The sequence below is a fragment of the Dryobates pubescens genome, chromosome 3 (genome assembly GCF_014839835.1).
Source record: "Dryobates pubescens isolate bDryPub1 chromosome 3, bDryPub1.pri, whole genome shotgun sequence".
In the NCBI taxonomy this organism is placed as follows: Eukaryota; Metazoa; Chordata; class Aves; order Piciformes; family Picidae; genus Dryobates; species Dryobates pubescens.
Genome location: NC_071614.1, coordinates 32,813,202 through 32,839,385, shown reverse-complemented (window position 1 = coordinate 32,839,385; position 26,184 = coordinate 32,813,202). Strand labels below are relative to the sequence as shown.

Sequence of the window (26,184 nt, the reverse complement as noted above, 5' to 3'; positions counted from 1 at the left end):
CTGAGACTTGATAAATAATACACTGACAGTTTTTAAAAGTTTTGTGGAAAGGGTTGTAGCCCAGAAGATACTGTAATTAGGAAGATATTTGCTGTTCCTCCTAGAATCACTTGTTTGTGTGAGATAAAGGGGAAATTATCTGGAGTAGGGCTCTTTCTGAGAAATACACCAATACTGCAGAAGTTTCTTCTAAAACCTGGAGCTTCACTTCCCCTTTCTTAAAGGCTTCTACAAAGTACTCTTGTCACACATTAATAATGAGTTTAGGAAGGAAAAACAAACAAAGCTTACAAATCATACCCTGCATTGATAGTAGTCATTAATTCCTTGGGTGAGAAATAGCTGCCTCATAGCTAAAGTCACTATTTTTCAATAATTTTTTTTTAGAGATAGACATGATGGATAAAGAACAGGCTTAACTGCTGTTGTAGTAGTTGTACAGCCTCTTAAGAGGAAAACAAGTAGAAGGTATTACTTGACAGTTCCATGTAGAGAGTAAACAATGATTAAATAGAAATACTGAAAGGCTCAAAAGTCTGCCAGCATCTTAACATGGTGGAAATTGTGGGAAAAGAAATGAATGAAAAAGCAAAATTACAATAGAAAGCAAACTTCTGGCCTTAACAGTAATGTTTAAGTGGGATATAGAACTGCACAGGACTCTTGAATGTGGGGTCAGAATTGTTCAGGTACTTGAACACAGGGAAGAATACTGATTCTCTGTTTTGGATTGTAGAATTGTAGTAAGATGCACAGAATAACATAATAATTGCTTACAAGAGAGGAAACAATTTATTTGGTCTGGAATGAAAAAAAAGGGCATTGCTAACTTGTTTTAATATATGAAAAACTATGATAATATATAAGGAACTTCTGAAGTCAGTAGGGAAATGTACTGTAGACCAGTTATTTTGCAGCTGACATCTATAAGGAAGATCTACAGCTAGTTAAACTGGTTTTGGCACAATCATCTTGTGTTACATGCCTTATCTCTTTTAATTTCTCAGGTGCATCTGATTACCTACTGGAAATACTTTGAAGCCTCAACAATGAACTTGGTGTTAACATTACTCTTTTCTGGAATAGTTGCCTGTTGTGCTCACTCTGCTGATGATTCGGTGTCCAGATTACTTCTGGTGTCTTTTGATGGCTTCCGGGCTGACTACTTGGAAACCTATAAGCTTCCTCATCTTCAGGAGTTCATTGCAGATGGTGTCCTTGTAAAAGAAGTTACAAATGCTTTTATCACCAAGACTTTCCCAAACCATTATACCATAGTGACAGGCTTGTATGAAGAAAGTCATGGCATTGTGGCTAATGACATGTATGATGCAGAAGCCAAGAAAAACTTTTCACAGTTCAATGATTCAGATCCCTTCTGGTGGAACGAGGCAGTTCCAATTTGGGTAACAAATCAACAGCAGGGAAATGGAGCAAGTGCTGCTGCAATGTGGCCTGGTTCCGATGTAAAAATTAATGGCACAACCCCTCAGTTCTTTATGAAGTATAACTTTTCAGTAACGTTTGAGGAGAGAGTGGAGAAAATTGTTGAGTGGCTGAACAGCTCTAACCCGGTTGTCAGTTTTGCTGTGTTATACTGGGAAGAACCAGATGCAAGTGGGCACAAGTATGGACCAGATGACAATGAGAACATGCGCAAAGTATTAGAAGAAGTGGATAAACACGTTGGTTTCCTTATTAGTAAACTGAAGGCATTAGGTCTGTGGGACTCTGTTAATATTATAATAACAAGTGATCATGGAATGGCTTCCTGTTCTGCAGAGAAGCTGATAATCCTGGATGACTGCATTGGTCGCAATAATTACACTCTGATAGACAAGAGTCCAGTTGCTGCACTGATACCAAAGCAGGGTATGTTTTGTATTTTTGTTTTTGTTTGTTTAACTTATAGCTGAGAACTAAATCTTTGTCCTATTACTGAAAAAGTACACACAGTAGTAGAGTGGTAACATCTTCAGCAAAACTGGTGTGGTTTATGTTGTAGAACTTCGATGTAATAAGCTAAAGAATGTTTGTTTATTTAGAAATTGCTTTTGAGTAATCTGTGGGTGACTCTTGTCACATTGCTGTGGGTGGTCAAGATGGTCCTGGTACAGCCTGATGAGAAAGTAGATAGGTATTTAGTATGCCTTGTTCTTGTGTTGCTCACTTAGTCTACACAGTAGTAATTCACAGTGAGCACAAAATAAGCCTTAATTTTTATTCAGAATAGAAAGTTATTGTATGGACTTCCATGTAAAAATCTAACCCAGAATTTGAGCACTTTGCTTCTGTTTCTGTGAATTTAACTAGTCTTCATACTGTAAAGTCATCTTTTGCATCTTGGAGTAGTTAATAGGCGTGTCTTAAATCATGACACTGATGGTCTGTTTCCAGGACTGTAGCAGGACTGAAGCAGTTCTAATGAACAAACTGATTTTTACAGTAACAAAAGTTAATGCTTACTGCTTTGGATAAAATATTGACTACTGCAGTGTGTGACTGCTTTATCTTGGTTTCTGTTCTTGAATTTCACTGTGCTCCTCTGCAAGCCCAGAGTGTGAGCTGAATTGTAGGTCCAAACCCACAGCTATGAGGTGCCTGATTTAAAATGAGAGGAAATTGTGGAATCCACCTCAATGTGTAAAACTTCATTAGGAACACCAAAAAAAAAAACCCAAACAAAAAACTTTTTCTATGTGCCTATTATAATTGGTTTGGGGAAAATAGATCTTAAATTTAATGCCTGATAATTGCAATAAACAGGACATGATTTCCATCTGTTTCACATGCTATTTTGTGTTGGTTTTTTTCTTGTCAGACAAAAGAGTTGTGTATAACTTGCTGAAAAATTGCAGCAGTCACATGAAGGTGTATCTCAAAGAAGACATTCCAGATAGATTCCATTATCGCAATAATAACAGAATTCAACCCATAATTCTGGTTGCAGACGAAGGCTGGACCATTGTACAGAACGAGTCACTTCCAAAGTGTAAGTGTCTTTATTTGTGCTCTGGGTGGCTTGTGTTGGTAAACATCTGTGGCTGGGCCTGGTTGAGTGGAGGGGAGTCCTGGCATTCTGCATCTTTAGGAACATCTCAGTATTTTCTAGAATACTATCAGCCTGAGCCTGGAGTGGTTTAACAGATTGGGATATGGCTAAAAACACTTGGTCACATTTGACTAAATAGCCTGAGATACACTTTTAAGAGTTATCTTAGTCAAATCAGCAGTCTGTCTTGAGATTCCACTGAAGTATTACTTAACTATTCTTTCCATCAAATATATAGTAGAAGAACACAAGACACAACATTTTGTTACAGTGCATGTACCAGGAAACAAATGGAAGGAAGTAAGTAATAACTAATAATAGAAACACAAGAGTAATGGGCAAAGAAGCCAGAGTTTTTCCTGTTAACAGCATCAAACAACATGTTTTAAAGATGATAAACAAATTAAATGTTACTTCAGGCAGTGCATTGTTAAACTCTGCACTTCCTTCCTGCTAGATGCTGTGAATGTCGTATTGCATACATATAGGTATATATGTGAGGAGTAGTTAGATTTCCAGGCACTTCACATGGTCAAAGAGTCAAGGAGGAGGCATATGTAATTTACTGAAAAAATGCAAAAGTCACATGAAAGTAGATCTCAAAGAAGAAATTCCATAGATTTCATTCTTCAACCTGTAATTCTAGTTGCAGACCAAGGCTGTGTATGTGACATAGCTGTAGAGGTGTAGATCTATGTTCAGAAAATGATCAGGCAAATTAAATACAAAGGTACCAACTTCTTGGAAGCTCCTGAGCAGCCAGCAGCTCAAGGCTGGTCTAGCCCTGTTGGGGTATTTCGCAGACTCCGTCATGACTGCTGTCAGAGACAGGATGCTGTGTGGTGTAAACTTCTGGTTTCACCCACCCGGTTTGGCTGTTCTGACTATCTGCCCGTTGCACATTTTCCACATCTTCTCTGTAATAGTACAAAAGTCTCCTCTTAATGTAAGATATATCTGAATTTTAATTTTCCCCCAGATTTGGTACAGTCATTGTATAACTGACACCACTTAGCACATGTGCCCTCTTAGGTTGGTCTCTTGTTTATGATTGGATCCAATTTCATCTACCTAAATATAGTTAATGAGTGTATTTATAAGTAACAGCATTGTATCAGTTGAAGTGGATTACTTTTCAAAACAATTCTACTAGCCACAGCTTCCCAGAAGGAGGGATGGATCTTAAAAAACACCTGTGAGGTTTTAGCCCAAAAGGCTGTTTAGGTGTTTATAGTATGTCTTTGTGGACTAGGTAGCAGCACAAAGATTGAAGTGAACCAAAAGCCACACTATTCCTAGTAGCATTTTCCAGCCTCTCATGCTTCAGTGGTGAACAATGGGAAACTTCACTGGGGAAGGGACTTGGAACAGCTCAGTTCAAAACAAGCAAGTAGTAGAAGGGGGCAAAATAGAATTGAGAAACATAGGACTGCATGAAAACAGACAAGATGTGGTAGTGTCTTTGTGGTAACAAACATAATAGGGGGGGAAAACATTAAAAACTAGTATTGGAAGTCTACTGAAGTGGTGAGTGTGACCTAATCAATATAGGAAGGTTGGTATTTCACATCAGAAACTTCAACAAAGCAGCCAAGGAGGCAGTTCTCCAGGAGACTCCTTACTAAATGGAGTCACTCAAATATCATGCTGCGTGTATTTTGATACATTTTTGGCATCTTGGGTGGATTTTTCAGCATGTTACTAGGAAATTTGACTGCTTTTTAGGTGTTTGTATTTCACAAAAAATTGGAGTGTGTATTGATGAAACCTACCAAATGTCCAGGTACTGGTGACCATGTAGCTGCAAATGTTTTGTTACATACCTGTCACAGACATCATCATTCTTTGACTGTTTTTCACTTCTGACTTTGTATATCCCTTCATCTGAGGCACCTGATTTGATAAGCATGTTTTGAGGGTTACTTAATATGCTTAAAGTGAAAGATGGGGGAGAAGTGCTTGGCTTTTCAGAAGTAATTAGGGAGTCTGCTTTGCAAGGAGGAGATGTCTTTCCAAAGTCTGAGAAGAACAAATTTGCATACCAGCTACTGACTCATTGTGGGGTGGCAAGATCCTTTTCAACTTTGGTGTGAGGAGTGGGAAGGGGAAAACTGGAAATGTTGATGACCAAAATGAGACAAGGGGCAGGTGGAGCCATGGCTGAAGACTGGGATGGAAAAAAGACTTCTGGGGATTGGGGAAGAGAGAAGGAACTCTGGGTTTCTTCACCATTTGATCCAACAGCTGCTCTTATGTTCTGTATTATTAGTCTCTGGTTAAAATGCCTTTTTGGGGTCAGGGAGAGATAGGGAGTGGGACACAAAATGTGCAAACAAACTGGGATGTATTACTCTCTTTGCTTTTCTCCAGTAGGTGACCATGGCTATGACAACACTCTCCCAAGCATGCACCCATTCCTGGCTGCTCATGGGCCTGCTTTTCGTCAAGGATACAAGCAGAGCATGATGAACAATGTTGACATTTACCCCATGATGTGCCACATCCTGGGACTGATGCCAGAGCCCCACAATGGCACTTACAGTAACTTCAGGTGCTTGCTTGCTGACCAGTGGTGCAAAAATCTTCCAGAAGTTATTGGGATAGTTATTGGGGCTTTTATGATACTGACAACTTTCACCTGCCTTATTATAATCTCAAAGAACAAAGCTGCTCCCCAAAGGCCATTTTCCCGCCTTCAGTTACAATATGATGATGAGAGTCTTTTAATTGGATAGCAGGCAGGGAGCTTCACCTCACCTGCTCTCCAGTGATGTCAGAAAAGAGTCTGAACTTGCACTGGATGGCATTCTTTGATGCACTTTAACAACATCTGTATAAAATGCTGTACAGCCAGGTCTCACATACTCGTTTGTATGTGCTACCTGATGAGTAGTTCTGTAAGAATATTTTTCACAACAGGAGGTGGCTTTCTGCTGGAAGAGATGCTTAACAAAATAAGGATGCTTTAGTTTTTTCATCCAAGGTTTTGAATGCTTTCAGAACTAAATTCCAGCTAATTAACTAGCCAGGACAGCCTAAGTGAATTTTAACATGTGTAAGTTACACTTTGTTTTTGTTTGGATTAAATTTAAATTAATGTTGACATCCAGTGTTCTTACAACTGTATTGGAAAGATCTTTTTTAATGAGTTAGAAGTTAGTTGTGTTTGGACATTGTTCTGATTTGTTAATGTGTTTGGAGATGGTGAAGAGAGCATCCAATACTTCTATTTTCACTCTGAGCCAGCAACAGGGCAAGGAGCTGGTGAGAAGGAAAACGGAAGTCAGTAAGGAAAGGGCTGGGCTGTCTCACTTCTCTTCTGAGCAATAAAGCCTGTGATTCAGTTACTCTGACACTTCTAGATCTGTCTGTGAATGAGAGTTCCACACTACCTGCACTCAGGGAGTGAGTATGGTACTATTTGCTTATCTTAAGGATGTAGATTAAATGAGAGACTCCTTGGATTAACCAGTTTTGTGGGCTGCAGTAGTAAAACTAGGAGTTCTAAACCCTGTGAAAGGTTTTTAAGGCGTAAACTGCTGGAGATGTTTTTTGTAACAAAGGCAGATCTGCCCCGTGTGCCATGTGCTAAAAAGCAGCAGCTGCAATGTTCTGACATGCAAGGATTCCAAACTGTTCTTTAAACCCTGGAAATTGAAAGTGGAAAATAAAGTTTATTTTTTGAGATCTGTGATCTAATGTCTTAAGTTGTATAGACGCAAAGTTTCTTGTCAAGACCAGCGCCAATGTAGGTCTAGAAGGCTGAAGCACCACTCCTATAACCACAGGCTCAAAGAGTTTTTGGGCTGTAAGCACACAGTTGTGGCTGATAGACCTCCTTCTCACCCAGCACTCCCAAGTCTTCCTCAGGCCTGCCCTTTATCCATTCTTCACCCAGGGATTGTCCTGACCCAGGTGCAAGGCCTTGCACTTGCTTTTTCTGAACTTCAAGAGGTTAGCACTGTCCCACCTATTGAGGTCCCCCTGGATGGCACCCCTTCCCTTCAGCATGTCAACCACACAACAGAGCTTGGTGTCATGGGTAAGCTTGCTAAGGGTGCCTTGATCCCACTTCTCCGTGTTGCTGACAAAGATGTCAAAATGCACCTATCCCCATACTGACCCCTGAGGAGCACCACTCACCTTTTGTCTTCATTTAGACATCAAGCCATTGCCCATCATTCTGAGTGTGATCATCAAGCCAATTTCCATATACAGTAGCAATGTGGGAAACAAGTTCTACTATGTAAGAACTTTGACCTCATCTTAAGTTCTATCACCTTTGCCCTTGTTTTAATTGAAGGCACACACAAAGAGCTGGGATGCCTGTGAGGCCTTAAAGGCTTTCTTCCCCAGCCATCACCCCCACACTTCAAGGTTTTTCCCAGAAGTGCTTTTAAATGAAGCCAGCACTCAATGCCTGATGGCATTAGAGCAAAGATTTATTTCAACTTCAGCATGTCCAAACAGGAGGAAACAAAATGTTTGTCTTCTCAATGTATGCTTCACAGCTCAGTAATGAAAGACAAAATCATGCAAGCTTCTCAGTTTCCAAGCTTAATTTACAGGTTGTATACAGTGTACACAAATCCACATTCCAATAAGCTTGCTGTACATCATAAAAAGTATCAAATACACAAGAAACCAAATCCCATGTTTTCCCCAGCCAAAAAAGTAGTCTGAAAAAACTTCACATCACAGCAGAGAAAAAGATGGTATTTTTCTCCAGTGGCATCATACGTGGTTTTGATTTCATGAAGCATAGAATCTAGAGTGGTTTTCGTTGGAAGGAACCTTAAAAATCATCTAGCTCCAAGCTCTGCTATGGGCAGGGACACCTTCCCCTAGATCAGGTTGCTCAAAGCTATATCCAACCCAGCATTGGAAACTTCAAGGTGCAGAATCCACAGCTTCTCTGGGCAAGCTGTTCCAGTGTCCTGCCACCCCTGCACTGATGAAGTTCTTGCATCTAATCTAAATCTAGCCCCTTCAATCTAAAACCATTCCCCCTTGTCTATCACTATACCTCCCTCATAAAGACTACCTCTCTGCCTTTCTTGTAGGTTCTCTTTAAGTGGTGAAAGGCCACAATATGGTCTCTCTGTAATCTTCTCCAGGTTGAACAACCCCAACTCCCTCAGCCTTTCTTCACTGGAGGTGCTCCAGACCCTCTGATCATCTTTGTGGCCCTCCTCGGGACCCACTCCAACAGCTCCATGTCTGTCTTCTGCTGGAGCCCCAGAGCTGAATGCAGTACTCCAGGTGGGGTGTCAAAAAGACTGGAGGGGGAAAATCACCTCTGTTGGTCTGGTGGCCTGGCTGCTGTTGATGCAGCCCAGGATGGGATTAGCTTTATAGGCTGCAAACACACACTGTTCCTGTCCAGCTTTACATCCACCACTACTCATCCTTCTCTGTGCTTTCAACCACTCATTGCCCAGCCTGTATCTGTACTTGGGATTGCTCTGACCCAGGTGCAGGACCTTGCACTTGGCTTTGTTGAATTTCATGAGCTCAAGCCTTTCAATCCCTCTGGATGACATCCCTTCCTTCCAACATGTTGACAACACCTTACTGTAAAGCTCCTTCTGGGTGGTGGCGTTGGACACTGCTGGGGTAGATGCTGCAGACTCCTCCTGCAGTCTTTGCTCTGAGTGCCACCATTCTGCCCTCCTCAAAGGGCCTAGCAGCGCAATACAGAACAATGACATCACAGAGTTCTCACATTAGTGTTCCAAATCTATGTTGAATATTACTGTTGCAAATCTATTTTGACTAGTACCATTTCCCAATCCCTTTGTTTAGGGGAAAGAGACTGTTCTTCCTTTGTTGCATGTTCAGGCAAGTAAACCTTAGACCCTGGATTACTGAACCACACTGACCAAATATGGCCCCTTACAATCAAGGCTCACTTTGGCTGATGACAAAACTCCACCTGTCACAATTTAAAAAGTGGGAGTTTAATGAACACCTCTGAGATTGCAATCCAGTTTTTACATCTGCCATAAACACTCCTGTGTAACTACTGCAGTAAGAATTTCTATTAAAGCAGCACGTTGCAAAGTGAGAAATGAACTAGAGCACCTATAGCATCTTCAATTTCCCTTTACCAAGCCTGCAGATCTTTCTTCAAACACAAAGTTTGTGCTACAATTTAAGTTGCAAATAAGCAAAATAGGTGAATTCAGTGTATCAATTTGCCATCTGACTCTCCTAGCCCCTCTAGAAACTACTGTGAACATCGTTACTGCATTCATCTTTCGGCCTGAAAAGCCCCTGCAGCATTCAGTTTTAGCTGGCATCAGCTAATTCTACTTAAGACATACCTTAATGGCCAGCTCCACTAAGAACCAGCTTCATAGCATGAGGCACACCTAACCCAGATGGTTTCCTTCAGTGATTTCCTAAGAAAATAGCAATGTAGGAAAACAAGGCAGTACATAGACCAGTTAAGAGCAGATTTGCAGATGAGTCAGATTTAGTTTACAGAAGATTTAATACATATCCCCCAAATTAAGGGACCAAACTCCAACAGATCTGCTGGTTTCCTGCCTTCCTAAAGAAACTGTTACTGCTAGACTCTCAGCATATACCTTAACTCAGAGTATTTCATTACTTTCCCTCTCAAGCATTCACTGCACCTAGCTGTGGTCTCTGGAAACCTTCTACATCTGTTTGAAAGTCAGAGGCCAAAAAAACTGTCCCTGCCATCATGGAGGAATCCAAGAGATTACTTCTGAGACAGCAAGCACCAGTGTGAAACACAGCACTGCAAAGTCATCAGTGGGACAGTGAGAAGTAAGCTCACTTCTGAACATGTTTAGATGTCATTCATTAAGCCTGGAATTAAAGTTCAGCAACATGAGTTTTGTGCTTCAGTTAGTCAGATCCCTGCTAGGTTTGCCAGGAACCCTCCCAATGGCAGCCTTAATATGACAGAGCACAGCCAAGGCCAGGTCGATGCCATCTTTGCCCTCTGCTGGGCACAGTGGATAAAGCAATAAATTGCATTTACAAAATGAGTATTTGTGTGGATTTTTGAAGAGTTTCTTTCTCCTCCAGGCATTGTACTCAGAAACAAAGTGCAGAAGAATACTGCCTCATACAGGGAGGGGGAAAACAATTAACTTCTAAACAGGTCTGACAACTAGACAGCTTTTCTCACTTCATACCATGTTTTTCATACAGATCCTTAGTCAGCAGCTTCTCAAATACCATTTAAGTGAACTCACAAAAAAAACCCCTCACAGTAGCAACATGATTTATTGCCCCATACAAAAGAGTCAGAGTAATCTATAGTTTTACTGACTCAGAATTAACAATTTTCCCTGACAGAGGGAAGTGTGCTTTTTCCGATTTAAGAGCTTATGGCTTAAGATTTATATGGCTGTTCCTTAAACTTCATGGCTAATCCTACTCATCAAATTCTAAGGTCCAGCCAGACATACCAGATAAAATGAGACAGAGAGCCAAAATCACTCTAGAGAAGAGTCTCCAGAAATGGATCAGATATTACACCCAGTGGCAAGCATGACAGTCCTCTGAAACCAGCTTGTACATGGATTCAGCTGGCATATTCTGAAAGAACCTTCTGATCAGGGAAATATGAAAGACTCAATTTGGATATACAGATGTTGTGCTTATATGTCTTTAAACTGCCAGTCACGTGGAATTCCTAGAAAATTCAGTCCAGTGCACAGGAAACACCAGCAAAAGTAAAGACCTGTATTTACCTCAATAAAGTAATAAAAATATATCAATTGATTTGATAATGATTGCTAAAGGCAACAGCACCTCAAATCATGTTTTGGAGCTACATTCAACACAGTAGTTTAAGGAAATAGGCCTATCCCTCAGTTTAGACACTTAGCAGTACATGACTTAGCTTAATAATAATGTTGGTTTCTGCAGGATTTAATCCACCAAGCTCTCTGTAATGGTGATCCATGAAAAGCTTCCTTGATCAGGAAAGAAAAAAGCCCAGAGAAGCTTAATTCCTTCAGTGGCATGTTAGAACCCAAGAGACAAAAAACCTCTCATAACAATAACAACAAAGTAGGAAATTACATCACCATGTCATAGTCTGTGAAGTGCACCTCAGATGATGTTATTTCCCCTAAAAGTAGCTCAGAATGAGGTATCCTAGGTCTATTGTCACTACATGTCTACATCTATAATATTTTTAATCTCTGAAAGATTAAGTGATTGTAGGGTGGAACAAAAGCATGCTCTTTCTCCACATACCTTGCATGTAAGAACTCCAGTGTACCAACAGTTCAACATCTGCTTTACTAGTACTCCACATATTTATGCTGATCCACCTCTTTGTTTTTTATAAGCTTATGTTAAGCATGAAACAGGAAACAGGACTAAGTGTTGTTAACCTTGAAGCAGCGGCTGGGCAGCTTCACTATGTCGCATTTGCATGGCAGGTGTTTGGGTGAGGATAATATGCTTTATAAAAACTAAAATAAAAACTACAACAAGAGAGATGCCCAGAAAGACTCCCACAGCAGTAGCATAGCTGTCTGCTCCAAAGGCACCAGGAACTTCTTCAGCTAGTATGTCTTTCACAGCGTTGAATGAACCATTGTTTGGTAGTGGGTTAATACCAAGTAGATAGCACAGTAAGGGGTACAAGTCTGTAGAGTTCATGGCTTCCTTAGTGGCATTCTTTCTGAAAGCAGGCCCAAATGCCAAGAAAATGGGATGCATTTCTGGTATGGTGTTGTCATATCCATGATTACCCACTAGAAATAAAAAAAACAGATGAAGGTCAATATTCTGAAGCTGCAAAACAAGCACTGAGCCTTTTCACTAAACTAGCATAATGCAAGAAAGGAACAGCTGTCATTTATTCTTGCAGAGGTTTAAAAGATTGATTTTGATCACCATCACAAATGACGGTACTGTTAATGCCATGCTATGCTGCACCCAAGTTTCCTTCATTTTCCTCAAGGAAAGACTCCTGACTTTGCAACTGGACCAGACCAGGAAAAAGAATTAAATTTTAAATAAAATAAAAAAATCCAAGTAGGAACAGACTGTTTGACTGCTAGTAGCTAACAGGACTTAAGCTCTGACCACCTTGATGCGTTGTCCAATTTTGTGCACTACTTACTCATCAATAAGGAAAAGCTTTAGAGATCTCAGGCATGGGTCTCCAGTGCCCCTTACTTACAAGAGTATTAAAACAGGCACAGAAAGCTTCAACAGCTCAAAGACTTGTTCAGTCTTTCAGCTAACATTTCTCAGCTTCACAACCAGCAGCAAAGTCAAAAATGTTTTGAATTATGAAATGTAAGAAATCACCATATGACATCTGTGGTTTTCCTCCTCGCTAACTAAAAGTTAATTCACACTTTCCATTCTATTGATTATACATCTCACAACCCCAATGAGTGTTTTTTCCCTCCAAATCACCTAGAATGTATCTTATGCTATAAGGCAAATGAAAATCACTGGTTTACAGGAAAACAATAGTCAAAGACTCTTTCTAGCAACAAAATAGTTACTGTAAGTGTAGGCATCCACAAGAGCCAAAGACTTTCAAAATGCATTCTTGTATTTCCAACCTAACCCTTCTCCAGCAAATGAAGAGTACATGATAAAATCTCATTCATCCTTTACTGAAGTTCAGTTACAATTTATTCTTTTTTTTTAATCATTCAGGAAGTGCTTGGCAATTTGCTAGATCTTGCAAGAAGACCTCAAGGGTGTGGCCACTAAAACACAGGCATGATCTTATCTCAGTAAGTTTAATTTTTAGAAATGGGAAGTCCAGTTTCCCATCCCCTAAAAATAGGGTGCTTCCCATCCATCAGGAAATAATAATGAAAAAAAAAGTTCCAGCCTCTGGTCCAGACTTTCCCCTCCTAGTATTAAACAAACAAAATTAACAGTGTTTGAGACTGGGAGAGAAAGCCAAAGTGCAACGTAAGTTCTCTGACCAGGAAAACAGCAGAGCACTCTAAAGGCAGAATACTTACATTGGAAACTGTCAGACTTATTGTATACAATTTCCCATCCTTTATCAGCCACTGCTAAGATTGGCTGGATTCTACTGTTGTGCTTGTAATGGAATCTATCAGGAATCTGCTCCTTTTTATATACAGCCATGTTGGGATGAGCATTGGCCAAAGCTTCATAGACTTCATCCAGTTTGCCTTCAAACAAACAAAAGACAAAACTTTAAACATACCAGTACGTTTAGTGAACTCATCAGTATTGTACATACAACTGGAAGAAGAGGGCAAAATGCCCTCAATGCAAAATGCAAAAATCCCCCAAAAGCTGATTGTAGTAAGGGTAAACACATGCACAGAAGTTACTGTGAGAAATCCTGAGCATCAGTCACGGTAAGATCATGCCAGCATCAGACTACACAGACAATTCCCAAGCAGGAAGTACCTTGCTCATTTTAGAAAAATCCTTTTTCATAGTCATCAGAATTTTTCACCCCCAATTCTTCATTTATTTCCAGTTAAAGCCACAGAACAGCCAGAAAGTAAGTGGCCAGGCTGGCCCACCAGCACACAGAGAGGAGGAACCAGGACACAGACAGTAACTCAAAAGCAAGTTCAAGAATCTACATTTGAGTAAGTTTGTTCAATCCCTCCCTCCATTTAAGCACAGACTCCTATGTAAGGCTATGCAGTGCATTAGCAGACTTCTGTTACATACCAAATAACTCAGCTCCATAACCTATTAAGTACTTTGTGTCAGACACCTGCAGAGGTCAGATGAACAGCTGAGATCATAGCTGGTCTCAGCAGGCTAATTTCAGCACTACAAGGTCTGAAGCACGACTGAAAGACGTTTACTTTTTCCTTGTGGCCAGCACCACTGTTTTTAATCAGACAAGAAGGATTTAAGCACATCCTGTCACTTTGACTTATTTTGCACTAGTTCTGCCTTCACAGATCACTGTACATCCTTAGCGGGTGCGTTGCAAGTGAGCTCTTCTCTGACTGTCTCCCCTCAAGAAATTATCATCTCAATGACCACAAGAAGTGCTTAGCTTGAGCCAAGACACTACCTGAAGTAATCCAAGGATAAAATCTAGTGTAGCACTTACAGCATCTGGACTTCTGAGTATACTTCAGTGTAAAAAAAGTCTGGGGGGAAGTGCCCAATGTCTTTAATGAAACTGTCCTTATTTTCTCCCCTCAGTTTCTAGAAATTTTGGGGTAAAACTGGAAGTAGATTAATGCTGAGAGCCCTGGGGCTTTTTAGTCTGGAGAAGACTGAGATTTATAAAATGTTTATAAATATCTGAGGGCTGGGTGTCAAGAGGGAGGGGACAGGCTCTGCTCAGTCACACCCTGGGATAGGACAAGGGGCAATGGATATAAACTACAGCACAGGAGGCTCCACCTCAACATGAAGAGGAAATTCTTCACTGTGAGGGCCGCAGAGCACTGGAACAGGTTCCCCAAAGAGGCTGTGAATTCTCCTTCTCTGGAGATGAAATTTCAAGACCCATCGGGATGCATTCCTATGTGACCTGCACTAGATTCCATGGTCCTGCTCTGGCAGGGGGGGTTGACTAGATGTGGTAGCTTTCGGCTATGCCTTTACAATTTTGTTACAGATTTTGAGCAGAAAAGTAGAAGAATGTAAATAAATCACTAGATGATTCTCTGGTGGTCCCTTCCAACCCTAACATCCTGTATAATGGTTCTTATCTCAAATTCATAGATTTACAGAATGGTTTAAGTTGGAAGGGACCTTGTAGATCACATAGTTCCAAATCCCCTGCCATTGGGAGGAACACCTTCCACTAGACCGGGTCACTCAAAGCCTCATCCAACTTGGATTTGAATAGCTCCAGGGAGGCATCATCCACGACCTCTCTGGGCAATCTGTTCCAGCATCTCACCACCCTCACTGTAATGAATTTCTTCCTAATATCCAGTCTAAATCTACCCCCCTCAAGATTAAAGCCACTTGCTCTCATACTACCACTACAAGCCCTTGTAAAAAGTCCCTTCCTGACACTGAAATGTCTTTTTCACTATTCTGTCAATGAATTGCTGCAGAGAAGGCTATTTCCTTTCAGCATTTAGCAGACAGGAGAATCAGGTTATGCATCTTCAAGTTCTCACTTCCTGCCTTAGGGATGTTTCAGCACTAAATTTTACTTTCATAACTCCTTTATTTGGTAAAAAGAACATGTTTGTCTCCATTAGGGTTGAGCTCCCAAACTTGGCTCTTTTATCACCACAGAATGCAACAGCACCCAGCTACAAGCACCTGAGTGCAGTCAGTCAGCAAGCAATCCCAGTTTGGACATACCAAAGTCTGGAGTATTCATTAAAAATGAGGAGAGACATTTGTTTACACATTTAAAGGTGCCTTAAGTGTGCAAAATACACCCTCTGTTGGGGCATTAAGTATAGAGTGATGTCTACTAGCAATACAAAATATTACAGATATCTTCAAAAAAAGACCTTTCAGAAGACCACCTTAAAACTCAACTTCCAGATTAGCATCCCTGCCCACAGAAAAATGACGCTGTTTTCCAGATTAATACATTTGCACCAAATAATTACAGCTTTTGATCATCAAAATAAAGAGCAGAACCTCTATATTAGTGTCACTAGACATACATCTGACACTTAAGCAGCCCACCAATAACAGCAACTGAATTTCACATTTGATTCCAACATTATTCTTGCCCATCATTATCACAATAAAACCAATATGAACGTAACTGTTTATCCAGTGTGATTAGGGAAAAAAAACCCTAAAGCAAACTACAATAGCTGGCAGCTAATCAGAAGGCAAACACAGGCTTTCTTTTTATCAAAGATCCTCATCTGGTTTCTGTTTACTGTTTGAGATGGAAATCTAATTCTTCCACTATGGCTTTAGCATATTGATGAAAGGCAAGACATGCAACATTTGGTTGCTATCTACCTAGAATGCCATTCAGCCTTGCTAATACCATTAGATTACCTCACTTCTCGTAAGGACTAAAGGATAACTGGCAACATCAACCACAGATTTGCTCACTTTTCAGAAGGTTAATCCAGGCTTTTGACAGAGCCAGCAATAAGAACACAGAAGTGATCCTGCAAGTACTCCTTCAAGGCTTATGCCTTACTGGCATCAATGCTGCTACCACCACTTCAGTTAAGGAATAAAGTCTATAAAGTTTCAATAGTCAAGTATTTTCTTCACAGAATTCTACTTCTACAGCTCCTACCTTCTTTTGGCAAAATGGCTACCACAGGAGAATGGTCAATGACTTCATAGAGCTCTCTATTCACATACTGATCAAGCTCAATGAGCCTATTCAAGGAGGACTGTGACATTCCGTGATCACTTGTGATTATGACATTCATCACATCCCACAGCTTTGTTTTGTTCAGTTCAGACATCAGATAGCCCAGCTTTTTGTCAACATCGCTAATTACCGCTTTCATAAGTGGGTTTTCTGGGCCCAGAAGGTGGCCCATCTCATCAGGCTGTTCCCAGTATAGGAGACCAAGGTTTATGGATTCTTCTGATGTAAACCAGTCAATAAGCCTAGCAACTCTGTCTTCAAAGGAAACAGATTCATTATAGGGCATATAATATGTAGGAAAGATTCCATGTATTTTCACATCTGTTCCAGGCCACATTGCTGCTCCAGTTTTATGTCCTGCTCTTTGGTTTGTTACCCATATTGGACTGGCCTCTTCCCAGAACTTGGAGTTATGGATGTTCATTTTGTTCAGTGAGAAAGTTTCATTCAGAATAGGATCATACATCTCATTAGCAACTAGTCCGTGGCTTTCTGCATAGAGCCCAGTCACCATTGTATAATGGTTAGGATATGTTTTTGTTATAAAAACATTAGTGACCTGTTTGACATGAACTCCATTCTTCATGGCATAATGAAAATTGGGAGTTGAGACTTTATAGATGTAATCCCATCGGAATCCATCAAAAGATACTAGCAGTACTCTGGGCTGAGTTGGCTGAAGAGATGATGCACTTGGAAGAAATAGTATGAAAACTGCCAGGACTTTCCAATAACAGTTCGTGGCTCTTCTGGGAGGTATTCGTCCCCTCTTCTGAGGCAACATGGTATCTGTTGAGCAGAGACAGAAGATTTGTCTTCATTAACCTGTCTGTCAAAATATTAACTTAGTTTGAAGAATGAGTAGCTACAATATTCTTCTGCATTTACACAGCTTGCCTTACTTAGGCTGCGCACTCCTGACAGGAATGAGACCTTTTACCCATCAGTTATACTGATATCCCAAATTCAGAGATGGGAATTGAGACACTACAATTTGTTGAACAAAAGTCTGCAAAGCAATTTCTTTATTCAGCACCGCTGCCCAACCTCTTCCTTCTCACTCTTCCTTTTTTCCTTCCTGCTCACAGTACACAGGAACTCATGCTCTTGCAATTTGACAAATTTTCAAGTATTTTCTTTCCTCAGAGAAGCTGTCCTGTGAGAAAGCTTCTGCTTGTTAAAGGTTGAGGTGTAAAGAGGGGCAGTTCTCACACTGGCAATTACAAGGTCCATCTCTACCAGTTTATAACCCTCAGCAAAATCTCTGGAACATTACTTCTCGTCTGCACAAACATGGCACAGACACACTAGCATCACAGACCAGCAGGTGGCAGCAGGAAATCGACACTGGAACTGGAGGATTCTGTACCTAGACAACTCCTATCAGGGAGCAGGGGACCAGCTAGAAACCACCAGAGCCTCTCAGCCCCAACATTTGGTATAGGATTACTAAATGCACCAAGTAAAATTCCTAGTTAAGAAACTAGCAAGTAAGGTTTGAATTTTAGATACAGCAGTGTCTCCATTAAAAGGCTTTGCTGCTTAAAAAGTGTCAGATCAAGTTAGACAAAGAGCAGGAACATGTCTCCCAGCATTTTATCACATCTCTAACCTGATCATAGCTTCCCTACATAACTGAGCTCAATTAATTTTGACAGTAGTTACTAAAGGTCACTTCTCGTGTACAGACAGTTTTACAAACAAGAATGTACACAAGTCAGCATGCCATTTAAGTTCTTCTAACTAATCATTTCTGTCTTCAAATTGATTGGAAAGAGGTGGTTGAAAGATTCAGTGGTACAGTTGTGACCCACTGGAACTACATCGTCTTTCAAGCAAGCACCATCTGACCTTTGCAATCAAATACTGCTGCTACCCGAGTGCAAGCAGCATAAAGTATGCAAGACATAATAAATACAACACAAATCCCATCCATGAACTGCATGAGATGATCACCACTGCATACTGCACCCTGAGACATTTGTTGCCTAGATAATTAAATGCTAATTCTGACCATATGACTCAATTATATTGACTATTCCTAGCTATGGCTGCCCCACTTTCCCACTGCCTTTCCCAAACACATTCTTGTTCATAATTCGTTAACTAGCTCAAAGTAGGACCACTGCAAGAATCCTCACACATCATTTTCCTACCTGTAACTGATCTAAAATTTCATGCTGATGGTCCCTGCTTCTTGCTCAACAACATGATTTAACCCCAAGACCAGATGCAGTTCAGCCCAGTCCTGAATGTGGATTGTACTGATACGCCACACAGTTCCTTTGAGGTTCTCAATTTTCAGAAATCCTCTAGAACAAGTCACCACTGAAATTCAGCTGGAAAACAGCCACTGCTTAATCAGAAATCCACATTAATAACAGGAGGATATACACATTCTCATTAATATAAAAAATGATACTTTAGTAAGCACTTAAGAGTGTAACACTCGCAATTTGATGCTACAACTAAGCTTGTTTGAGAAAACTGGCAGAAAAATGGCCACAATTGAACTCAAGTGGCCACAACACACCTTCTTGCAAAACTTGAAGATTCTTCATGGTTTCTTTCCTTGGGGACCAGTCAGCCGTAAGAGTAGAGTAAATTGAATTAATGACAGAATCCTAAAAGTGGCAAGGACCTCAACAGGCCAACTGCTTGACTTCCGTGACCTGATTTAGGATCAATAAAAGTTATTTTTGAGATAGTCCCAAATGACGGAATCCACAACCTCACCGGGCAATCTATTCACAACTTCCTTATTACTGTGAGTGTCTTCCCGATTTTCAAAGCTGAATTTAAGCTCTTTCATGTGAAACCAGGTTCTTACTTCTAAGTTTTACACTGTTAATGATGTCAACATCACCTAATCCTTTAACTGCATATTTCTGATAATAAATGCGGGGTTTTTCAAAGCCTTCCTATACTGGTCTTCAACAGATACAAACCGAGCACACCTACTGACCCCTATCTCTCCAGAACCGCTGCACCACAAAGCCGGCCTCTAGGCTCCTGAAAGGGCTCTGGTAGGACAAAGTGCCCAGGGCAGGGAGCTGCCACACAGAGACAGTCCGGACAGGGCCCGGTTCGGCAGTTAAGACTTCAGCACTGCCGAACAGCAAGGGCAGGTCCCTGCACAGGAACCTTCAGCCACAGATGGCCCTTCCGTGAGCGGCTTACTGCACCCCGACAAACAGACCACGCGAAGCCAAACCCGGACTCACGAAGGTGCCGACCCCGCACGCCAGAGACCACCTCGACACCGAGGCGCCGCTCGGCCCTAATGAGCCATCCACCCACCGAGCCCGGAGCCCTCTGCTGGCCCAGCTCCCGCAGACGGGTAGGGAGGAGGGGGCCTCCCCCAGCCCAGTCCCCCGGAGGAGCCGCACCCCACCGTTACCTGCCCGCAGCCCTGGAACACAGGCGAAGCAAAAACACCGGGCTGCGGCTCCACCCCGCCCCGCCGGGAGTGGGCAGCGCTGCTGTCAGTTACCAGGCGACGGGGAATGGTCGCAGCACAATGAAGCGGGGCGAGTGGCGGGGCCGCTGCAGGCCGTGGGCCCGTCGTTGTACATAAGGTGTACGCAGTAGCTAAAGCTTCTCGGGTGCCCCCGGAAAGGACCCAAGCGCGGAAGCAGCTCCCGGGGATACCAGGTCACTTCCGCGCAGGCGGCCCGGGCGAGCGGCGCGGAGGGGAAGAACCGCCTCGGGGGTGGCTTGGCGAGAGCAGGATCTGAGGGCGGGCGCGTTGTAAATGGGTCAGAATCGTTTTAAATAGGCAAGAGCTAGGGTGCGGGCTGGGCTATCTGTGCTTTGACCTGACTCTGGAGGAGCAGAATTCCCTTTCTGGTTAGCTGACAGTGTTTCTTAAAAAATACTACTAATAAAAAGAGTCAAGTGTTTTTCTGTGTTTGTTTTGTTCACTTCTGTTCTGACACTCTAATTTTTCCAATTTTTTTCATCATTTTACTTTTTCATAGAATCATAGCATAGGTCGTCTAGCCCAAGCCCCTGCAACTGAGCAGGGACATCTCAAATAGATGAAGTTGCTCAGAGCCTAAACTGACCTGGTCTGTTTCCAGGAATAGGGCATCTGCCACCTCTCTCAGCAACCTGTGCCAGTATTTCACTACCCTTATTGTAAAACAATTCTTCCTTATCTCTAGTCTAAATCTGCCATCTTTTAGTTTGTTACCTTTAGTCCTGTTGCAACAGGCCCTATTGAAATGTCTGTCCCCATCTTTCTTATAGCCTTCCCTTGCAGTTATTGAAAGGCTGCTATAAGGTCTTCCCAGAGCCTTTTCCAGCTCTCTCAGCCTTTTGATCATTTTTGTGGCCTCCTCAGGGCCCACTCCAGTGGGTCCATGTCTTTCTTGTGCTGAGGACTCCAGAACGGCAGGTGGAGTCTCCCAAGAGTGGAGCAGAGGGGCAGAATCACCTTCCTGTTTCCCATATTGTGATGTTCAAGACCTGTGGCCATGCCCTGTAATGAAAAGGAAAGTCAGTTTATCCCTCACCATCTCACCAGAAATTGGACTGCTGAAGGGGGCAGTAGCCCAAGCTGGTTCCCACCATTACTAGTGGAGGATCTGTGCTACACAGAGGTCCAAAGCCCCTGCCTTTTGTAGATACATAAACCTTACTCCACTTTGTAAAGTAGCAGTGTAGAAAACTGATACATTTTTACAGGTGCCTAGAAATATGTTACTTATCAATCAGTTTATAGCTGGCACTGCCCAACTTGCATGCCCTTCTGATGCAAACCAGCATTACAATGCAAAGAAAACAAAACTTGGGGTTAGGTTTGAGTTTGTTTTGTTGTTTTGGGGGTTTTTACTAAACTATACAGGCTAAAACTGCTTTCTTGCTGATGGGAACCTACTGGAAGCTTCACATCTCTGACATAGTACATTATTAGTATGTGGCAAAAAGTTAATTCAGATAAGATTCTGTCTCTCCTCCTTTCTTATGTAAAGTAACATCTTGACTTCATGTTGGAGGTCACTGAACTGCAAGGGTGAAGTAAGGGACTTGTTAAGCCCGGGACAGTAGCAAAGTCTGGTCATCACATCTACAGTTTTTAAGCAAGGGTGATACCTTCCCCCTCCTCACCCCAGGTCTAAGAATTATACTAGGGGACAAGGTTTTTTTATTATTTTCTTAGTATCTTCTTTGTGTTGTGTGAGAGATACGAGACTAGTACAAGTACATACTGCTATTGTCAGTGGTAGAAGCTGTGTGGGGTGGCTTTGGCCTACAGGAAACTGAACTAGACCACGCCTGTAGCACAAAGTTCCATCTGATTCCTTTCAGTGATCTCTACCAAAAGCTTTGGAGAAAGGGGTAAACCTCTAAAATTTGTAGTTGGGTGCCCGTCAACAGCAATGCATTGTCTCATGCTAATAGTTAGATCATTAGCTAAGGAAAGTGATAGTCCCGTTTTAGTGTGGGTTTAATTAAAACTTTCATTTTGGTCTCTGTGGCTCAGATCCAGAGGTCTGGGGAACTACAGCAGCGACCTGCATGCTTCTGCAGTGGCTGGAATTCGTCGCTAGAGGGTAGAGGTGTATATGGATTTACAGTACTGTTCTAAATAGGAAACAATACTATAATGCCAGTGATGCAAGAAATGGCTTGGCTGCTTAAAACCGTTGTAAAATTGAAACAGAGCATGGACAAAGAGTCTGCTAATTCCACCAAAATGTTTAATACCATAATAGATTTTCACTGTAGTACAGAGCTAATGTGAATATTTGTACAAAATATGTGGTTAAAAATAGTATTGATTTATAATATATACAGATATGTCACATCTGTGTCAGAAATGCAGACACTTGAATGAGAACAAGTCATGTTTTTAAATCTACAACAACATATATGAAGTATTTCTGCAGCTACAGTAGGTCAACTTGCCAAACTGATACTTAAGGATCCATCAGCCATTACAGATGGCATTTCTTTCAGGAGTTTCTGAACAACTCTGCTCTAAAATGGATTCAAAACATTTACCTTCAGTAACGGAATAGTGAAAAGAACACATCTGTGTGGCACTATTGTAGACACAATGTTCTCCTACTAGATAAATGATCATTTACAATAATTTGCTAAAACAAGGCTGATTTTCTGGTGTATATTAATAGAGAAGTTTAATCCTTCTTGCTGGACACTCTTACTCAGGTGAGTGAGGAAGCCCTTGACTCAGGGACAGCAAATGGCCCCTTCTTAACAGAGCTCTGAGTTACATGGATTTAAATTACATGGACTGAAGTCTGCCTAGTGGTTCTGAGTATCTTCCTTTTTCATTAACTTTGAGGCTGCTCACACTTCAAAGCTTTCCCAGCCTTACTCAAGCAACCATCTAACAATTGTCCCCAATTCTAGGCTTCATAGCTACTCCATCAACACACCATCCTGTATTAAAAGGATCTATGGATAACTCTCAGTGTAACCTCAGAACGCCTGTGTAGCGACTGAACAAATTGACTAAAGGGGAGAGACAAATTAAGGCTACTTAATGCTTTCTGAGCATCTCTGCAGTGGAGGCATTTGGGATTCTTGCCATTCCATTGTCAGGAGTGCCACTGCTGTCTGCCTCTAACGGTGCAAGCTTCCCCCCAAGCCAAAGCAAATATACTTGACACTTCAAATAGACATGTGGGAAAGAGCTTTTACAACACTTCCTGTCTTGTAATTCTGCCCCTGAATGTCACAGTCTACATGTATTTTAAAAAACAGCACAGCTCACTTTAGGAAAAAAACATTGCCTTTTAAAGTGGAGCCTAGGATATTTGAAAGCTGCTGTAACCCCCCAGAAGATGTGCTAAACCACATAAACCAGGGTTTGGGGGTGGATTTTAGTTATTCAAGAGCATTGCATGAAGATGAGTATAGGTGAGAGTCAGTCTGGGACTTTAATCCATACCTGGGGTTGGGGGTTTTTTTGGCAAAAGAGAACTAAATGTGATTTCTCAGGCAGAGGGGAACCAGGGAAATGCAAAAGTTTAAATTCATACAACTATGTGAGAAAAAGTCTTAAGTGGCTCAAAATCTAGTTCTAAAATGTTTACAACTAACAAAGGAACAAAGAAAAATTAGTAAAGGTTCTTCAGAGGATGCAATCTGGAAGCACTGTAACTTTAATTAGGATATCCACAATCACATGCTTGAATACCCTTTGTCACTGAAAGCTTGTTCCAGCTCCCCAGGTTCATGACAGTTTTCCCTTCAAGCAAGCTGTTCCAGTAAGTCTGTAAGACCACTAAAGCACCTTCAGACTTCATCATTGGGCAGTAAAATGCTGAAGGACCATTCAAGCCCTGTGCGCTGCTGAATCCATTATAAGAAATCAGAGAGTGAGTTGGTAACTGCAGAACTGGAGAGTGCTCTGCACTTTCCAACACATCCTCCTAAAATTGCTGTTTCTCTTCTTTGATTGCAACTCTTAAAGGAAAAAAAAAAAAAAGAAGAAGCTGTACAAGGAACAGCAATAACCAAATAGGCAGACTGTCAGAGAAGCACAGAATCCATTGGTTTGGAGAAGACCTTTAAGATCAAGTCCAACCATTATCTAACTCTGCCAAGTCTGATGATAAACCATGTCCCTTGGCACCCCATATGTATGTCTTTTAAATACCTCCAGGGATGGGGATTCACACATCTCCCTGGGGAGCCCATCCCAGTGTTTGATAACTATTTCAGGGAAAAACTTTCTTCCAACATGCAATCTCAATCTCCCCTGGTGCAACTAGAGGGCATTTCCTCTCATCAGTTGTTACTAGAGAGAAGAGACCAACACCCATCTCACTACAGCCTCCTTTCAGTGAGTTGTAGAGAGTGGGAAGGTCTCCCCTCAGTGTCCTTTTATCCAGACTAAACAATCCATGCACTTCCCTGGTCCTGCTTGTGAAACAGGGCAGGATGCTACTGGACTTCTTGGCCACCTGAGCACGCTGCTGGCTCATGTTCAGCCGGCTGCTGATCAACAGCCCCAAGTCTCTCTCTACTGGGCAACTTTCCAGCCACTTCAGTAATGAAATATAGAGAGCTTCAGCTGCAAGTAGTCAAGGCTTGAGCCATGGAAGCCTCAGGCCCCTGCTGCAGCTGGAAGAAATACTTTGAAGTGCCATTATTCAGCATCATGCAGGGTTAGGGTGCACATTATCTTTTGCATGCACCAATGCTCAGTATAAATGAATATTGCCTATTTGTGTGGATAAATTAAGTGTGTCCTCAAGTTACATGCATGTAGACAGCCCTGTCCCCACCCAAAGTCCAGTCTGAGATCCTCTGGGACATAACAGCTCTCTGCCACCCACAACAGGAGCCTTGTAGCTTAGTTCCAGGTGCTGTGTTCTGCACTGAGCAATGCAGAAGAGCCACAGTCAGCACCTATGCCATGCAAAATTTCAGTCACATCAGATGAAGAACCTTATTGTAATTGGGAAAGCTCATTTGTTGCTTAACAGTGAAGAATAAATCAGGCCTCCTATAGTGCATTTTACTTCTAAAGTACTCTATAAGAAAATGACTATTCCTATTTTTTCTAATCAAAATACATAAATTAAGCCCTGTCTTTTCAAAAGGAATCAGAGCTTACATTTCCAATCAGACTTCTTAAGGGGATATAATTTTTACAGTAATGATCATCCTTTGAGAAACTAAGTCTCTTATGCCAGACATCAGGGAATAAACAAAGCAAAACACCAACCTTCTTTTGCAAATGCAGATCTGAGTGATCAAATACAAGAATTTTTCAAGGCAGTTAATCAGCAAGCTCATCTCCAGCTTTCTAATCCTTTGCAAGATCCAAAACAAACTGGTGAAAGAAACTACAAACAAGGAGTTTCAATGTTTCTAATAACTAATGTTAATAGAACTTCTTCCCCAGCCTGGATGGTAACTGGATGCCATGTTCCTTACTCAAGCACTCACACCCACTGCATCTACCCATTATTATAAATGCACAACAAGAACCACATCAACCATCAGGGATGTGCTTGTGCACACCAAGCATGGTGCTGTAGTATTTTTTGAGGGCACACCTATCCAAATCCACAGCACTCAGTGCAAGCTCACAGGACTTTGTGAAGCTGCAGCAATTTAGAATAGAATAGAATAGAATAGAATAGAATAGAATAGAATAGAATAGAATAGAATAGAATAGAATAGAATAGCATAGCAGTAGAGTAGAGTAGAAGTAGAATAGACCAGGTTGGAAGAGACCTTCAAGATCATCACATCCAACCCGTCATCCAAGACCATCTAATCAACTAAACCATGGCACCAAGCACCCCATCAAGTCTCCTCCTAAACACCTCCAGTGATGGTGACTCCACCACCTCCCTGGGCAGCCCATTCCAATGAGCAATCACTCTCTCTATGAAGAACTTCTTCCTAACATCCAGTCTAAACCTCCCCTGGTGCAGAGACTGTGTCCTCTTGTTCTGGTGCTGGTTGCCTGGGAGAAGAGACCAGCCCCTGCCTGTCTACAACCTCTCTTCAGGTAGTTGTAGAGAGCAATAAGGTCTCCCCTGGAGAACATGGCATATCCTGCCAGTAGGAGGACTATTTGTTTCCCTTAATTTCTACTGAAACAGAGTTTGGCCTGTGTCCTACATTCAAGCATGTTCAGTTCTATCGGTAAAGAGAGCAGTGGTATGTGCCACACTAGGCAGTTTGTTAATACAGTTTAGCACTTTAAATGTTGCTTTTTCAAATGCCAGCACAAGCAGAACACAAAAATAACGTTTGCTGCATTTATTTTTTTAAACTAAGCTCTGACTTGTACATGTGTAAAAGTGACTAATTAGCCAATAGCTTCTTCACACTCCTGTAAAATATG

At 41.6% G+C, this 26,184-nt stretch overlaps 2 protein-coding genes across 3 annotated transcripts; one reads left to right on the top strand and one right to left on the bottom strand.

Annotated features, from left to right (window-relative positions):
- Positions 1 to 799: 799 nt before the first annotated feature.
- ENPP4 (ectonucleotide pyrophosphatase/phosphodiesterase 4) lies at positions 800 to 6,315 on the top strand. Of its 2 annotated transcripts, none has more exons than XM_054179928.1 (3): positions 800 to 1,872; positions 2,822 to 2,992; positions 5,426 to 6,315. In XM_054179928.1, the coding sequence occupies exons 1-3, from the start codon at positions 1,050 to 1,052 to the stop codon at positions 5,785 to 5,787; spliced, it is 1,356 nt and encodes a 451-aa protein (XP_054035903.1). In that variant the 5' UTR covers positions 800 to 1,049; the 3' UTR covers positions 5,788 to 6,315. The 2 variants fall into 2 exon arrangements, with proteins under 2 accessions (XP_054035903.1, XP_009903601.2); XM_009905299.2 differs by having other exon boundaries at positions 5,423 to 6,315.
- Positions 6,316 to 10,616: 4,301 nt separating this feature from the next.
- Positions 10,617 to 18,910, bottom strand: ENPP5 (ectonucleotide pyrophosphatase/phosphodiesterase family member 5). The gene is made up of 4 exons (XM_009905324.2): positions 18,877 to 18,910; positions 16,263 to 17,132; positions 13,042 to 13,218; positions 10,617 to 11,802 (listed from the first exon to the last, which is right to left on the bottom strand). The coding sequence occupies exons 1-4, from the start codon at positions 18,902 to 18,904 to the stop codon at positions 11,432 to 11,434; spliced, it is 1,446 nt and encodes a 481-aa protein (XP_009903626.2). The 5' UTR covers positions 18,905 to 18,910; the 3' UTR covers positions 10,617 to 11,431.
- Between the last annotated feature and the right edge of the window lie 7,274 nt (positions 18,911 to 26,184).